At 35.4% G+C, this 17,802-nt stretch overlaps 1 protein-coding gene across 25 annotated transcripts in view; it reads left to right on the top strand.

Annotated features, from left to right (window-relative positions):
• Positions 1–17,802, top strand: part of PHLDB2 (pleckstrin homology like domain family B member 2) — a 229,646-nt gene that overhangs the window by 183,491 nt on the left and 28,353 nt on the right. For 10 of the 25 annotated variants that reach the window (XM_074332046.2, XM_088794208.1, XM_074332039.2 and 7 more), the window contains 6 exons: positions 2,360–2,488; positions 8,054–8,209; positions 9,192–9,302; positions 11,948–12,037; positions 15,908–16,051; positions 16,691–16,876. In XM_074332046.2, the coding sequence (XP_074188147.2) occupies positions 2,360–2,488; positions 8,054–8,209; positions 9,192–9,302; positions 11,948–12,037; positions 15,908–16,051; positions 16,691–16,876 (816 nt within the window). The remainder of the gene's footprint in view (positions 1–2,359; positions 2,489–8,053; positions 8,210–9,191; positions 9,303–11,947; positions 12,038–15,907; positions 16,052–16,690; positions 16,877–17,802) is intronic. The other 15 variants (XM_088794210.1, XM_074332058.2, XM_074332094.2 and 12 more) reach the window with 5 other exon arrangements.

Genomic DNA, 17,802 nt, shown 5'->3' with positions numbered 1-17,802 from the left:
GGCCCACCTGCCACTAGTCCTTCTTTCATCCTTCCTCTTTACTTCCTTTGCTCTAGCTTTGCCCCACTGAGCTTTTGCTCTGAGACTCAGGTAGTGGTCACAGCCTTACTGACAAACCACAGAGAAGCTGCAAAAGGTTCTGATGGTGCCTGCTTGCATAATTCTTCTAACCGCTCCCTTGTATGGAATTGCGAAACGTTTTGAGCACCTCAGAAGGAAGGCACTATGTAAACATAAGGTATTTTTTTATCAGTTGTTTATTGGTACTTATTATTAACAGTAAAAAATTAGAGCATCAGAGGAATCATTTATTTCTTCAGATTGAGACCTGGGTTTTGGGCCAGTGCCTTTTCATATTATCAAATATTGTATCAGTGTTTTCTATCAAATATAACTTTAAATTTTAGGGCTTTGAACATATGGTATTCAATTAGAATTAGTAGTTTTTTTATTTGTTTAACTTTCTGTTTGGAACTAGAATTGCTGCAAAATATGGTGATATTGTATCTACGATAGAAATAGAGCTCTTCGGATAAAATTATTTTGCTGTGTAAACAGGGTAATATTGGATCTGCACACACAGGAAATAACACATTTTCTTAGCCAAAAGACAACAGGTGTTCTGTATTGCTGGTTTTGTTACGGGAAAAAAATATTAATTCTGAAACTAAAGACTAAATCTAACTGGTACTATTAGTATATTCAGTTTTACCCTGAAGTAGCACTTGAGAATCCTTTCTTCTGTGGACGATGTCATTGCTTTCTCCAATTTCTGCACAATAGATGTGCCCAGTGAGCCGACTTACCATTAAAGATGAGGACACCTTCTTTACAGCCTGCTAAGCTTTAAGTTGTGGAATCATTTTTAGATTGATATAGGAAATAGGATTCTCAGTATTATAACTTGTATATTTGATCATTTTGAGGGACAAGTGCATTTTTAAATCAAAATACACGTTTCTAAAATGCCTTTGAAAATTTCAAATTTAAGCCAAAAATGGAGACTCATGTGAATTGGTATAAGTAATGATATCATATAGATTTAGACTTAAACCATAATATCTTTTATAAAGAATGTAAATATATGTTTACACAGGAAATCATGGCCATTTGGATGAAGAAGTTATAGTAAGTATACTTCTATAGGACTATGTCAGGGCTTCATCCTTTAAAAAAATATGCGTAGAAGCTAATTTTATTTCTCCCAATTCACATAGAGTGAACGAAGGAAAGTAAGGTGGTAGTATTTTGCTTATTGAGGGTCAGACTGTGATAGTGCTTCATAAAGTGCTTTTCTTTAGGCTGAGAGTGTTACCCAAGGAGAGGATCAAATCTAAAATTGACTTCAAGGGTTCAGAGTATTATACAAGTTGGAAAGACTAAACAGATTGAAGTTTTGTTTTGTCTCTCAATTTACGAGGTGACACTGTAAGGCCATGTAATCATTGTATTACAGTTTTTGCCTATTATGTACTGGAGAATGTGCAGGGTCACTTTGGAGTGTGTGACTGAGGAGGGGTTAGTGTTATCTTTTCCCTTCTCTTCTGTTCTTCTATTCTCTGACTCCTGAGTGATCTGCTCTTTTTTTTTTTTGCTTTTTTCTTTTTTACAGTCCATGTTTCAATTAATTATTTTTTGTCAGTCACTGTAGGGAAGCCCTTATCTCCACAGTAAACATCACACTTTTGGTGTCTCTGAGCTGCCTGATTTACCTTCCTCTTGTTGCTTCATCAGTCTTGCATTTTTACTAGCTCTCTCGGCCTTTGAATTAGATGCTGTCCTTGCAATCATATTTTCTAATTGCTTAAGCTCTGAAGTTTGCCAAATAGCTAGAACTGTTTCAGATGACTGGGGTGTCAACTAGACCACCTAGCCTGCCTCTGACCTGAGAACAAAATTTCAATAATTTCCAAAGCTTGCCTAACAAATGCTAGAGCAAATTGGACTACCACAGTACTTGAGGTAAATGCTTGCTTTTCTTTTTCTGGTTCTCTGCCCAAGTAACTCTGCAAGGCTATCTTATGAATTCAGTTAGTATTTCTTTTGTTCTTGTTGACCATGGACCAACATTACCACTGTTTCCCCTGCTTTTGTAAGACGGTGGCAGGAAGGAAGAATGGGGGTCATTGACAATACCCAATGAAGTAGACTATGTTTTGAGAATACAGAAATGGGGTTCCTTGTCTTTACTTCCACTTATACGCCTTATCCTGGCCACTAACAAGATATGTTTCCACATTCGTAGGATATCTAGAGTTTGTGTTTACTTGTTTGTGTTATCCTTGGGAAATGTTCACTAACGTGTGCTTAGGTGTGAAGGTAATTTCTATTCTTCTATTTTCTGATTTCTGAACTTCAGGAGAAGGTAAAGCTTGATGCTGAAAGGGAAAAACTAGAGAGGCTTCAGGAGCTTTACTCCGAGCAGAAGACCCAGCTGGACAATTGTCCTGAGTCCATGAGGGAACAGTTACAGCAACAACTGAAGAGGGTCAGTAGCAAACAGGAATGTGTCAGCTGTTTTATGGTTTTTTTTTGTTTTTCTCAATTAAGTTCCACTTTCCTCTGACATCCTTCTTCACATACTATAAATTTGCATAAGTTCTGGTCATTAAATACTTTTTAAATAGAAATATGCATGCTGACATGTATTATTTCACGCTAATCAGTTAAAAATTCATTGTTAGAATCCTTTACCTAATTTATAATAAAAAAATATTTCCGGAGTCATTCTTTGTAACCACAGAGAGCAATTCCTGACATGTAACCATCACCAAGATTGTAACATTTAAATCAACTGACATCTCCTGGGGTCCCCCCGCCCCCCCCCCCCATTCTCTGCTGCATCCTGAGTACTGTTTACCCTTCAATGTTTGTTTTCTTGGCTTGATTTTATACTCTTGTTCAAAAATTACCCTATTCTCTGATTTGCTCCCACCATTACTTTTCATTTTGTTTTTGTTTTTCTTTCTGCTTCTTAGTGACATTGAACTCATTTCTTTCTGCTGCTTAGTGACACTGAACTCATTTCTTTCTGCTTCTTATGACATTGAACTCATTAGCACAATCAAACACCCAGACCCAAGATGCAGGCCAGTACTAATGTCCTCAACATCTTCTCGTATGAGCTGCATGGTTTTTAAAACCTTAGTGCAGCATAGACCTTCTATTTGAACTTGATGGGGTTATTCTCCCATCCTTGATGCTGGCAGTGTTTAACTTGGCCATCTTCTGAAAACAAGATTTCCTATGTGGATAGTTTCACAATCACTGGCAAGCCCACTTACCATTTTATAGACAACTGAGCTGTTTTCTCTAAACAATAGCCCAAATAAACTGTGACCCTGGGGAAGCAGTCGTTAAGAGTCTGGGACTTCTAAAGGAATCATGTAATAGTAATCAGTCCTGAGTGACTCATAATTTACGATTCCATGTGAGTAGAAAAGAAGGCTAGTTTCATTCATGTCAGTATGTCTGTACCTTCTTGCCAATAGGCAAGTTGAAAAAAATCAGTTAAGATAGCCCACCCTTGAAAATGTTCAAGATGACCTTTAATACAAAAATATTTGATGCCTTGAGTATCATTAGGTTATAAAAACTTAGTTAAAACTTTCCAATGTTATTGCAGAGGTTGAAAGCATCTTAAAAATACCGAATACACAGAGTTTAAACTGCAGCATAACAGTTTTAATATTTTTTTGTTTCTTACAATGTTAGATCAAAGAAAGTTCCAGCCATGTTTTTTCCTCTTTACTCATTTTGTCGTGTAAGCTAAATTTGCTGTAAGAAGATAAAACTTCTTGTCCATCAGTGTCACAGTTCTCTGGAAATCTTGTGGTAAAAATGATTAAGAAAAGTTTATCATTTGTTTGTGTTTATGCCCATTCATAAAAGAGGTTGGGAAACTGATTTTTATATTTGTTTACTGTTTTAAACTTTCCTTATTGCTAAAGTTTTACCCAGTTGTAATACTTTATTTTGAATCAGCAGCATAGTTATATATTTTGTTCTTTTTCTCTAGTTATCCAGTTATTGTTTGGATTCTTTATAAACATTGAAGCAATTGTTATAAACATTTGTATTATAAAGAATACAAATGTTTATAACAATTGGTAGATTCTATTAATAACCTGGACTCAGGTTGATATAAATAATTACTGCCTTCTCAATCTATAGGATAACTCTGTAGGATAACTTATATAGCAGAAATTTGTATATGTCCTAATGATTTTGAGTAAAAAAGAGGAAAGGAAACGGTGCAGACAGCCTATCCCACTAATTGAAGGCAAAGACTCCTTCCTCTTCCTCTCCAAGCAGAGTGAAAATTCTTATCTTAAAACCCCTTTCCAAAAAAAAAAAAAAAAACCCTTTCCTTAGGAGAGATAACTGGCTTGTGGTAGCTTCTGTTTACCTGATATTAAAAGGTGTTACTAATTCTATTTTTCAGGAATGATGACCAGAGTAAGTCCTCATCAGTCCTTTGGCTTAATCAGTAAAAAGTTTGCTAATTTCATGAGAAGTCCATTCATACTAAGAACTTCCTATGTTATTACAACTCATTTCCCTTCAGACTTCAAACACTTCAAAATACCACTTTATTACAAAGTTTTCCCCAAGGCATTTTAACTAGATTCAATAAAGTTGATTTTATTACAACAAACTTCATTAGATGGCAAGTTATACAAAATAAAAAATAAGTGAATAGGAAGAACATCATTTTCTTAAACTGTATGTTGTCTCAAATACTTAAGCTGAAATTGTAGAATGATTTTGTGCATACAACACTATGGATTTATGACTAGGCTCCTTACCTCTAAATCATTGCTTTAGAGTCAGAATACAGTTTTCATCTGATGTTGATTTCATGGTCTGCAGTTGTAGTAGTTTATATGAGCTCACCAATCCCGTTGTTCCCTGGGATACAAGTGGTGTGGAAAAGAAAGCTGAAGTTAAATGTGTCTTTTATTTGCCGGGATAGATTCCACTATTATATGCAGCTGGCTAGGAAAGTTTTCTTGTGATTTTGATATTTACTCTGCTGACCGGTTGATTTTAGTCTCTTGATTTTTTTTTTTTTTCAATCTCGGTGATATAATTAGGAGAACTTTTTTTCTCACTGATTCTACAATCAATTTATCGTTTAATCTTGGACAAGTCATTCAACCTCAATGGGCCTCAATATCTTCATGTATAAAATGAGGATGTAGTACTAGATGTACCATTGTGCCATTGTCTTTCCAAATTCCAAAACTATGCAGTTAAAGGGGTTGAATATAGTACGTAAGATGGAGGAATGTTAACAAATTCTGCACTCCATTTAAATTTGCTTTCAGACTTGGCCTTGAACTGTCATAGATTACTTGAATCTCTCTGGGCCATACCATTTCTATTCTATTCTTTCTGTCCCTCATCTAGGCAAAGAAAACATAAAGATCTGCATGTAAACTCTGCCAGCTAATTCTCAAAAAAGTTATTGGAAAGAAAAAAAGGAATTGCATTGAATTTTCTTTAATGACCTGTTTTAGTTCCTTTCACACCTGACCTTGAGTTTGCCAGCCAGTAGAGATTTGTAATGTTCTTTTAGTGAGTGAGGTTTAATTAAAATTTTCATTCAATTAGTCATACACTTGACTTTGAGCTTTCTGTATATGTTATTCTGTACTCAATTAAATTTCTTATGCACCCAAATTCCATCCTATGAATTCTTATTCTTATCTAATACCTTTTAAAAGTTTGTTTTTCCCCCTCCCAAGTTGTTTTTCTTTCACAGTGTAATTGTATATACACACATTTTAGTGGTTAGATAACTTGATCAGATGATTATACCGGTAGAATTTGAGTGCTGAGTTTAGCTTTAGTTTTCAACTTTCCTTCCTAGTGTACTATTATACCTATGCAGTGGTTTAAATATTTACTACAAATAAATCAGTGACTCTGTGACCTTCATGAAGTTGAAATGGAATGCTGCATATTAACCAGATGTGGAGTGAGCTACGGACTAGTGTACTGTATGTATATATAGTGAGCCATGTATCCACTTTGAATATAAATTATTTATAAACTAAAAAAAGGGGGTTATTAAGTTTCTATCTCAATAACTTTTAGATACAAACCAAGCTTAGTGGAAAGACCTTAAAAATGAGTGTGTATGCCTGTATGAATAAATATATCAGCTAATGTATTGTTTCAAGACTATAGGTATCTTGTTTCAAGACATACTACTTGAGTTATTGTTTAATTCTTTCAGTAGTGACTAGATTTGGTCTGAGTTCATTAATTTTTTTAGAAGTTATGAGCATGAAATGTATGATAAATTTGAAATGTCACCCAATAACTTGAAACCAAAACCACACTTTATTTGGCCAATTAAAATGTAAAGAAGTTTTAAATGATATATAAGTTTTTGAAATTGTTTTTCCTGCTCTTAAGCTTTAAGAATCCACTCTCTGTATTGACATAATAACCTTGTTGCTATAGTGTTGTTGTAATTACATGGTTACATGGTAGCTAATAGTTCTTCTATGAATTATTCCCAGAATAAAATTCATTCCATAAAATAAAAATATATTCCATTTAATTGAAAGATTTAATTTATCACTTGCATGAAAACCAGGAGGCAGGGTGGGGTTAAATACTGATATAGATCTAATTTATCATGTATTTATTTTTCCAACTCTTTTTGATGTTTTGATTAAAAAAAAAATGCCCTTGTTCTTTTACCTATGTAAAGCTGTGAGCCACATAGTCCAGCCATCTCTTCTTTTCATTTATAAATTATGTACCGGGATGCCAAAAAAAAATGTATACACATGACTTGTATTCATCTTTTGTTATTAGTATATATTGAGTATTACAATTTTAATACAGTTTATTCCTTTCTTAAAATGTGTATACATTTTTTGGCATTCTGTGTTTTTAAAAACCTATACATACTACATTTATAGTTCTTTCAAAGGCTCTAAAACTAAGGGGGGATGAGTATTTTAAGAAAAAGTAGATTGGAAAATAAGTTATACAACACGCACCAATTTCTGCACAGCTGCAGATTTATTCCTGTCTGCAGGCATCTTATAGGTAGGAGAGTGCAGAGTATCTGATTTTTATGATTTCTGATCTTTCTTAAACATCCTCAAGATTATCCACAGAATAGCGGTGCATAATCTTTTGAGTCACTCTTTGTGACTGATGAAAGCTGTGGTTCCATTCTTAAAAAGATTTGTAAACAATTGTAAGGGATTCACAGAACCCCAGTTTAAGAATCCCAATCTCCAAATATTTTTTATCACGTCTCCTTTCAATTAAATTATTTGAACATACATGTCTATATATACATTATATAGATCATAGATATACTTATGCATGCTCAAAAATATTTATTTGCTTTAAATAATGTGCATATATTACTCTATCTTTATATACATTAAGGAAAATTTATTGAGAAATTGTAAAAACAAAAAAAGAAAGAAAAAAACTACTTGTAAATATAAAGAAAGTCTAATATTTTCTCTTCACATCACAGTGGATTGCGTTGTATGCCATTTGGGGTACATATATCCCTCTTAGAGACTTCTGGTCTGTTTTGTGCGCCAACTTTTAAAATATTTTTTTATAGTCAACAACTTTGGACTCTTGAGTTTAATCTCTATACTAAAGTCTCATTTTATTGGAAATTTGTGGAAAACAGAAATTTTCTCAAGAAACTCACACATTGGTCTGTAGATAATGTTTAGGTTATTTACTGAGTTCTTTTTATACTTCGTGATCCATTTTCAAGCCTCCTTGCAGATTGAAAACACGAATTTCTATATCCACAGAGCAGTCTAAACCCAATGGTGAAATAAATGTGTGTCCCCCCATATCACCAATCCCTTTCAATTCCAATAACAGTCTCTGCTTTATGGGCGAATGCCAAAAGAGAGGATTATCATAGTTTAACTGTGGTCAGTGTTATGATTGGAAAGATATTTTGTACTGTTTGCTTTTCATAATTTTTCTTCACATTAAGAAGGTTGCAGCCATCCTGGTGTGTCGTGTTTTCATTTCCTTTTCTCCAAAGGATGCTGACCTGTTGGATGTGGAGAGCAAACACTTTGAAGACCTCGAATTCCAGCAGCTTGAACATGAGAGCCGTCTGGATGAGGAAAAGGAAAACCTGACCCAACAGCTCCTGCGTGAAGTGGCTGAATATCAACGGAATATTGTAACTAGAAAGGTACTTTTGCCAGGTGTCATTCAATGTAAAAAATCAAAATGTACTTCTCGCAATGTGGCAGTGATAATCATTACCATAGCTGTAGCGTGTGTCTGTCTACCTATCTTGACATTACATCTGAATATCTCTGTGAGTTTAATCACATGTTACATTTGGCAGTTTATGGAGCCTGCCATCTATGTGCCAAATAGTGCTCCAAACTAGATAAACTGAGACATATTACAGTCGTTGTTACTTAATGCTGTAGATGCATTTATGAATAATATCTAATGTTTTATTTTATGTGAAAACCAAGGCAGAGAATATTAGAAATTTAGGTATTTGTTTTAAATTACTTCCTTTTGCAATTATAGTAACTAGATGCAGAATAACTGCATGAACAAAATCTGTTTGGGAATTTTCTCTGTGTCCACTACTCAATAGTTCTCAACGCTAGGTGATAGCTTTTCACTATTAGAAACAGCCCCAGAGCCCCATGGAATGCCGGGCATATTCCTGACTTCACCTGACTCCTAGCACCCAGATGTCCAGCCCAGAATTCAATTCTTGTTACAGAATTTAAAATCACACCATAGCACTCTGTATTAAACCCATAAAATTGAGAGAAGGGAAGAGGAGAAGGTTACTTCTTAAGCTCTCAATTTAAATTAAGAAGTCCCTTGTTTTTTTGCCATGAGTTGTCTCCCAAGATGATGTCAAAAATTCGTTTGTAGTCTAAAACAAGGTTCCCTGTTGACTTCTGAGTTCTTCAAATAGGTTTTAAATCACTTGAACTGTATTAGGCGTAGGTAAAGAAAAGCTGTGAACTTGGCAGGTCAAAGAAACTGCCACAACACAGTCTCTGGGTAATAATCACTGCCAACCATCATTGAAAATATGGTCACTGTTATTCCAGCCACTTCTTTTTCCCTTCCCAGGACAGACTGGCAAAGTTTTGAATGTCTAATGTGCATCTTTCTGTGATCATCTTTTTTTCCTCCAGGAAAAAATTTCCGCATTGAAAAAGCAAGCCAATCACATTGTCCAGCAGGCTCAGAGAGAACAAGACCATTTTGTGAAAGAAAAGAATAATTTAATAATGATGCTGCAAAGAGTAAGTATTTCCTTTTCAGCACTGGTTGCAATAAAACACAGGTTTCAACTCAGGGGAAAGTTGCTTCCTTCAAAGCAAGTGCCTTTTAATAGTGAATAGTGGATTGTAATTTCAGAAAGACTTTTTAACATACATTTTTATTGAATCCGCCACATTAATAAGCTAATCTTCTGGGAATGACTAACTATAATTCAGAAAGTAAGCAAGGATTTTTTTTTTTCCATGCTTTTTCACGGTGTGAAAATCCAACTATGAAAAATTTGAATGTTTTCTGATTTTCTTTTTTAAAAAAACAATCATACTTTTCATCAAATAGGTGATATATGTTCTGTTCTTTTTACAGCTGTCCAACATTTTGGCTCAGCTGCACTGGTGTTTTAAGCTCCAATTATTTGTGTGTGGATCTTCTTGGCAAATGACACATTGGGTTTAGTTGAGCTTAAGTGGCTAGGTAGACACTCCCTCATGGGTGGCAAGATCACCCTCATCAAATGGACTGTGGCTACATCCCAGCACCTAACATGGCTACAGGGAAAGGGATTCCTTTGCCCAAACTGCAGCCTAATTCCCTGATATGATCCCTAGTCTAACTTCAGTAATAAGGCACCAAAAGTTAACATTGATGAAGCTAGTCTCCTGACTGAGTCTTGCGTGCAGGCCACTCCCCAGCATTATGATACTTGGGATCATGATAATATGAGATGGACCCAGAATGATGTGTAGGAAAAACACAACATCCAAAATGATGCATTAAAGTATGAGTCTGAACCAGTCCCACCTAGAAGAAATATAGCTGAAGTGAGTATTCCTGTCTTAGCTATTTTGAGTTTGAGAAGAGAGAGGAAAATTGGTCCTTCACATGGAATTATGAGTTCACTTGAGGTGCCTCTGTAGCCCACCCCGAGCCCTGATAGCTCCCCTCCTCTTGCATCTTCAGCACCTAGAAATGTCTCAATGGAGCTGTATTTTCCATCCCTATCTCCTGGTCTAGGGAATAACTACTCTAGTGCCGTTAGTCTCCCTACCACCATTTACCCTTTGCACACAGTATTAAAATAAATAGTTTAATGTGCAGTATTTACATAGTTTCTGAAATTTTAGCAGAAAAAGGAAAAAGTCTCTTAGGGATAGATTTTTAAAAATAGGTAAGCGCACACAGAAATACCATCTCCTTATCAAAAATATATAAAATATAACTCTTGTAAAAAGTATGGTCCACAAGTATTAATAGTTCTATCTTCCCAAATTATCTATAAATACATCTCAATCCTGATAAAAATCCCAATAGACATTTTGTAGAAATTGACAAGTTGATGGTAAAATTTACAGTTGATCCTCATCATTTGCAGATTCTGTATTTGTGAATTTGCTTTCTCACTAAAATTTACTTGTAACAAGATCAGTACTTGTCATGCAGTCATTCAGGGACATGCACAGAACCGTGAACATTTTAAGTCACTTGACACGCATGTTCCCTGCTGAGATTGAACAAGTCAACGCTCTGCCTTTTTTCAGCTCTACTACTATACGGTGTCCGTTTTGTGGACTATTTAGTGCCATATTTTCACATTTTTGTTCTTTTTGTTGGTGATTTTGTTGTCTAAAATGGCTCCTAAGCATAGTGCTTAAGTACTGTCTGGTGTCCTAAGCACAAGAAGGCTGTGAAGTATCTAATGGAGAAAATGCTTATGTTCAATTATAGTGCCGTTGGCTCTGAGTTTAATGTTAATGTGAATCAACAATGTGTATTAAATAGGTATCTTTTAGACAGAAACACACATAAAACAAAGTTGTGTATTGATCAGTTGCTGAAAATATTGTGACAAGAGAAACCCAACCCTGTAATACCTCTAGGAACAATGGTTCAGTATTCACTAATTCAGTGTGCATGACAATGTAATAGAACGTTAACTATGCAAATAATGAGAATTAACTGTATAAGAAAATGCAAAGGGTATAGTATAGTTGATGGTAAAAATATAGCCAAAACAACTTTGAATGAGAACAAAGTTGGAGGATTTATATTATATGTTTTCAAGTTTTACTATAAAGCTGTAGTGTTTCAGACTACTCGTGTGTGCGGTGCTAGCACACAAATAGATATATAGATCAATGGGAACAAACAGAATCCAGAAATAGACCCGCACATACACTGTCTATTGATTTTTGACAAAGCCTCTAAGACAACCCAGTAAGGAAAGGAAAGTCTTTCCAACAAATAGTGCTGGATCAACTGGGTAAACATGGAAAAAAGGAACCTCAACACCACCCATCCTCACATCATACACATTAATTAATTTGAGATAGATCATAGACCTAAACATAAAAATTGACATGATTAAGTTTCCAGAAGAAATTATAGAAGTGCTAGTACATCTTCATAGCCTTGGGGTAAGCAAAGATTTCTTAAAGAGGAAATGGCAAAGGACTTGTAGCCAGAATATATTAAAAACTCCTATAGCTCGATAATAAGATATAAACACCAAATAAATATTTTTTTTATAAAAAGGTGAAAGACTTGACGACGAACACTTCACAAAAGATATATGAAGAGTCAATAAGTCACATGAAAAAAATGCTCAACATCATTAGTTATGAGGGAAATCCAAGGTTGACTAAACTTAATAGACTTTGTGTTCCTTCAGGAAAAGGAAAATCTTTGTAATTTGGAAAAGAAATACTCCAGCCTCTCTGGGGGAAAAGGGTTTCCTGTCAACCCCAGTACTCTAAAAGAGGTAAGCTATGATTTTACATGCCCGCTCATGTCACCTTAGAAATCAAGAGATGTAGCTCAGTTTTATATGATTAGCTGAACAAGAAAAACATTAACTTAAATGACTTAGGAAAGCACTCAGTGCTTTGATGGTTTTCTTCCCTTTCATTATTTATGCTTTGAGGATTTCAGGGTTATCTTTGTGTCTAATGCAAATGCACAGTGTGTGTGTTGTGTGTATGTGTACTTCAACTGACAGTGACATTGTGGGTTAACTTGGAGTTTCAAAAAATTTAGAATCCAGACCAAATCTAGTCTTAAATTCTCTTCTTCCCTTCTTGCAGTTTTATTTCTCAATTCTTCCTCTTCCTTACTTTGCTTTTCTGTCTCCTGTCTTACAGAACATGAAAATGACCCTTAACATTTGAGAAAATAGTTTTGTTTCTTTTTTTTCCTCTCTTTTTTCCCCCAATGTTGTTGCTATTTCCCCCTAAATTGGAAAATCTTATACACACTCTTTATCCCAATCAGGCATTTTTCCCCAGCCCACATCACCACTCTTTCCCAGGTGTCCTTTTATAGAGCTGCACTGCTACAATGATAGACTATCTCAATTCTAATTTGGAAAAGTATAACCCCGACTGAGAAAGAAAATAGTTTTTTTATACCAGGGGTGCCAAAAAAATGTATACACATTTTAAGAGATGTTATCTATATATTACTTTTCGAAGTTGAATTGAATTACGGTAGCAGTGTATAGTATGACATTCACTCAAAAGATGGCATTAATCAGATAAATGCTAGCGTCACCATGCCACAGGCAGGACAGTCAAAGAAAATGGCAGAAGCACGGTTGTCATTTGAGGAGCGCAAGACCATTCTGTGGTATTTGAAATCGAGAACATTGTGGAAGTACAACAACAATGGAAGCGTGAGTACGCAACAGAACTTCCAACACACCTAACGATTGCACACATCCGTGACAAGCTTGACACGCATGGTGCTGTGTGTGATGTGCACAAGAAAAGATCCGGGAGGCCTTGCATAGCAACAAGTCCTGTTTCTGCTCTGGTGTTGGAACAGTTCACACGCTCGCCACAAAAGTCTACCAAACATTGTTCGCCATAATCAGAAGTGTCTGGATGCTGATGGTAACCACTTTGAGCACCTCTTGTAATTGCAGAAGTCACATATGACTTGTATTCATCTTTTGTTATCGGTATATATTAATAGTTTTTTCCTTTCTTAAAATGTGTATACATTTTTTTGGCACTGTATTTTTCTTCAAAAAAATGAAAGAAATCTTGCATCTGCATAAAAATTTGCATAAAAAACCCTTTATTTACAAATTTTTAAGAAGACATTAGAGTTAGGAATTCCTACATAGAAAGTATTGTGTGTGTGTGTGTGTGTGTGTGTGTGTAGGTATGTGAAGTAAATGATCATCCCATAATAGGTATGCCTAATGTATACCTTGGATGCATTTTGTTAAGTATTTCTGCAAAAGCTTTATTAGATCATTCAGTTTCACAGCTTTCCTCTATTATTCAGAACATGGAACTGGCAGATTCAGTAAACAAAAGGTGGTTGTGTGAATGGAGTGTAGTAGAAAGATAGTGAGGTGGTTAGGGGACAGATCTTCTGAGTCATGTTTAAAAAATACATGGTTTATTTTATCTGGACAGGAAGCCATTGAGTAGTTTTAAGCTTGGAGGTGACATTATTTGATGTCCATTTGTTAATGATCACTCTGGGCTGTGCTACTAGTAGATTGTAGGGAGTAGGAGGAAATGCTGGGAAAACCAATATGGCGATAGTATAGGCTAGAGATGCCGGTGGCTTGGATTCAAGCAATGGCAGAGAGACAGAGAGAAGGAGTTGGATACAGTATCCTGGAGGCAAAGTAGACAGTTTTTGTTGATAGACTGAATGTGGGGATGAAGTAAATAAGGGTAGTATCAGGAATGATGCCACTATTCCAGTTTTAATAATGAGGTGGATCGTGAGTACTTATTCCTGAGATAGGGAAGACTGGGGACAGAATAGATTTAAAAGGAAAGATAAGCAGTTTGACTCTGGACATACTGAGTTTGAAGGGTTTGTGTCATCCAAATGAATTAAATGGGCTCCAAGGTCTCCATGTCTTAGTTGAAGAATAAAATCTTTCCTTTTCTATTAATGAGTTCTTTTTGTCTGCAGACTTCCTCGGGTCAAAAGGCCATTTGGCTTTTTGGCTACTTTTGTATGTCTGTACTCTCATGTTTGTTGAGTGGTTATGTGTGTTTTTCATTGGACCAAGTTGGCTTGACTCCCAGCTTGACTCACAAGATGGTTTGAGTCTCTCTCTCTCTCTCTCTCTCTCTCTCTCTCTCTCTCTCTCTCTCTCTTTCTCCATATTTTTAAGGAGTGATTAATTTATATCTAACTCTTAAACACTTTTGACAAACAGCATACATTTTTGAAGCAATTAATTAGGTTATGTGGTCTATGACTCATATAAGGAATCACACCTTGATTTTGAAACATTTTGCTATCAACTGAGCAAAAGAATAACTCAAAGTTGTTACTATTAATTCTGATTCATTATCAAAGATAAACTGAAACAAAGATAAAATGAAGTTGTCAACTTCTTGTCTTCAATTTAACCTTAGAAAACTTTGCATAGTATCCATTGCCCCTATCTGAAGTGCAAGAGTATATTCAGCAGTATTTTGATACCTTCAATTTATAAACAGTCAAGTCCAGCTTTCTCTACTTTGTCCTGATTATAAGATCTCAGTAAAAACCTGACTTTCCAGCCTGGAATTTTTGCTTCACTGGCATAATATCTTGCGTGTCCTGAAGCCATTTTTTGAAGGGATTGATAGGCTAAGTAGAAGAACCCAAGTGTTAAATATAACACTATTTTACTTTTAAAAGAGATATTATTTTATACTCTTTATTCTTTTTTCATGCTGTTTTATTGATGTGATGAAAATCATGATTGATCTGTACGGTTATTTTCCATTAAAATTTACAAGTGCCTTTTCCTCAAATATAAATTCAGAAGTTTTGAACATCATAGATTTTGATTCATGGGTATTTTCTCTAAACTGAAGCCAAAACTGAATCATTGAATTTAAAAGAACTGGAATTTCTCTGTCCTGGAGATAGAGTTGGGAGTTGAGATGCTGCCTGGAATTGAAACACCATCAAGTTGCAACTCCACCTTAGGTTGTGCGAGTGTGTGTGTGTGTGTGTGTGTGTGTGTGTGTGTGTGTGTACGCACGCGCCCATTTGTCTTGCTAGGGAATACTCATGAGAAGACAGTGTCCTTTTTATTCTCATTTAGTTGAAATGCCTGAAAGCTGTATTCCATTATAAATAAATTACTGTTTTATAAATGTCTGAGAGCAACAACCAATACCCTCAGCCCACTTTTACTCACACTTCAATTTGTCAGGAAACGGAAGAAGAGGGGAAAATATAAAAATAAAGATTTGCGGAAAAGGCTCTTGTGTTAGAGTGAATGATTACATTGTCAATTTCATATCTCAGATTTTGTGTGTGTGATTATTTTAAATGTTGTGTAGTGACAACCTAATTCAGTCAGCAGAATGAATGCTGATACCTCTGGGTATTTTAAAATCGGAGATGTTGGGTTATTTATAATATAGTCATCTTGATTTCACCAGAAAAAAAATTATTTTTAATGTTTGAAATATCATTGTTCAAGATTAAGCGCTGTAAATCCATTTTAATTGCTGGCGATTCCCTAATGAAACATTTGATAATACCACAGATATCTGGCTGTGCCGCTCTTAAGCTAATTCCATTGTATTGGAGCATTAATACTCTCGCATGCCTCAGCTTTTGCTTTCTTTGTGTTTAATTTCTGAATTCCTCCTTTTAGGGCTATATCAGTGTAAATGAAATTAATGAGCCATGTGGCAATGCCACGAACCTATCCCCTTCCACTCAGTTCCCTGCTGATGCTGATGCTGTTGCCACTGGGCCTACCACGGCTGTGCTGGCGAGCCAGCCACAAAATAAAGAGGTGTGTTGGCATGACGTTTCATTCATTCACTGCTTTCCTCATGTCCAGAATTAACCCATGGTGAACTGAAATTGAGGGCATGTGTGACAAATGTATGTCTGTCTGGTTGGCCAGAGGGGCAAAGTGATACTGAGTTTGAAAAACATACCAATTTAGGGGAACTGCTCTACTAATTACAATACTAGAAATCATGGAATGCATGGTACAGAGTGGACGACCAGGAAAAGTTAGTTAAAAAAAGAAAAACAAAATAAAACAAAAAACCTCTGTATCTAAGCACTCTGACCTGATCTAGTTTTCTTAGAAGCTAAAAGTCTTTCTAAAATTGTTGGTTTGAATCACCTTTCCAGTTTGATTTTGTTTTCTACTATGTTTTGCAGTGTGGATTTTTTAAATGTTATGCCTTTTTAAAAAACATCTGGAAAGGGGCACGTAGTAGTAATGAAAATACCTTCTCCTCATCCAAGTTGCCTGCAGGGTGGGGTTTTAACAAGAGGCTAAATGGAAAGATACTGCCCATCATCTGTGACTTCTTGATTAAAATAGAAAAAGAGAATGATCAGATAATTGATTTCATTTCTTTGCCTTATTCTTTCATTTCATATGGACACATATATACCTTTTCTTTTTCCTATAAAGCAAAGATCACCTGTATGTTCTGGATTTGTGTTTCCTTCCACCCTTTCTCCTCATCCTATCACTCAACCTCCATCAGCCCCTTGGCCTGAAGTCATGGCTTCATCTGTCGATCCTTTCCCTTTAAATGACACACCTCCTCCTCTACCAGCTAAGAAACACAGAAGGCAGCAGCAGCAGGAGCAACAGGTAATTAGGAACTGGTGTTCAGAGTTTGGGAATTTCATCTTGACAACAAAGTTACTTACTTATGTGGAATCTTTTCTTCAACTTTTCCAGAGATCTTTTTTAAAAAGACAAGGTGCATACTCCTTTGCTTTTATTTATTTTTTTAAAGGACATTTACTATGTTCTGAGGGTGTTGGGAGTGTTATAAAGATTGAGACCTTGATTGTCTTCTTCTTGCTTTTGATATGTTTGTACTAGTTTCACATCCTCATACTTCAGTTCCCATTCAACCAAAATATTGCAACTTATCTGAGGTATTTTTCAAAATAATAATTATTTCCATACAATCCATGGTATAAAAAATTGCTGTAACAACACATTTTTTATGCATTATTGACACCATAATAATAATTGGCACTTTGCTATGTGTCAAACTTTGCTAAATATTTTGCAAATAAACATGTCATTTCTTCCTTCTAACAGTCCCATGAAATAAGAATTAACTCCTTATTGACATTTAGAGAACTGAGGCTCAATATAGGTAAATAGTTTGTCCAAGGTCCCCTCACAAGTATTGCATTTGGTTCGTAGAACAGTTTTTATTGATGAGATTTTTAAATAAATGGTTTATTATTCTTCATGCAGCTTTTCTTTTACTACATTCAGTACATATTTATGCTTGGGTATTCAAAAAAAAAATCTGTTCTGACTCCTTTCAACTGTAATCAAATTGCTGTATGAATTTGGCCTCAGGAGGTCCTAAGGAGTCATCGTCACTAGATCCCCAGAGCAGGTGAGCCCTGCTGTGCTTGCTCAGCCCTTACATTTCTTGAAGGTGCCTTTACAATCTATTACCTTTGGTTAAAGGACTATATCTACCCCCTATTTTAGGTTAATAAATATTAGCTAGTATAAGTAGATAATTATAAAGTTAAAATGCAGATTTT

This window comes from Rhinolophus sinicus, chromosome 17 (assembly GCF_057876585.1).
Source record: "Rhinolophus sinicus isolate RSI-liver-muscle chromosome 17, RSI-T2T, whole genome shotgun sequence".
NCBI lineage: Eukaryota > Metazoa > Chordata > Mammalia > Chiroptera > Rhinolophidae > Rhinolophus > Rhinolophus sinicus.
Note: the sequence above shows the minus strand (reverse complement) of the source record. Positions and strands in the feature narration are given on the sequence as shown.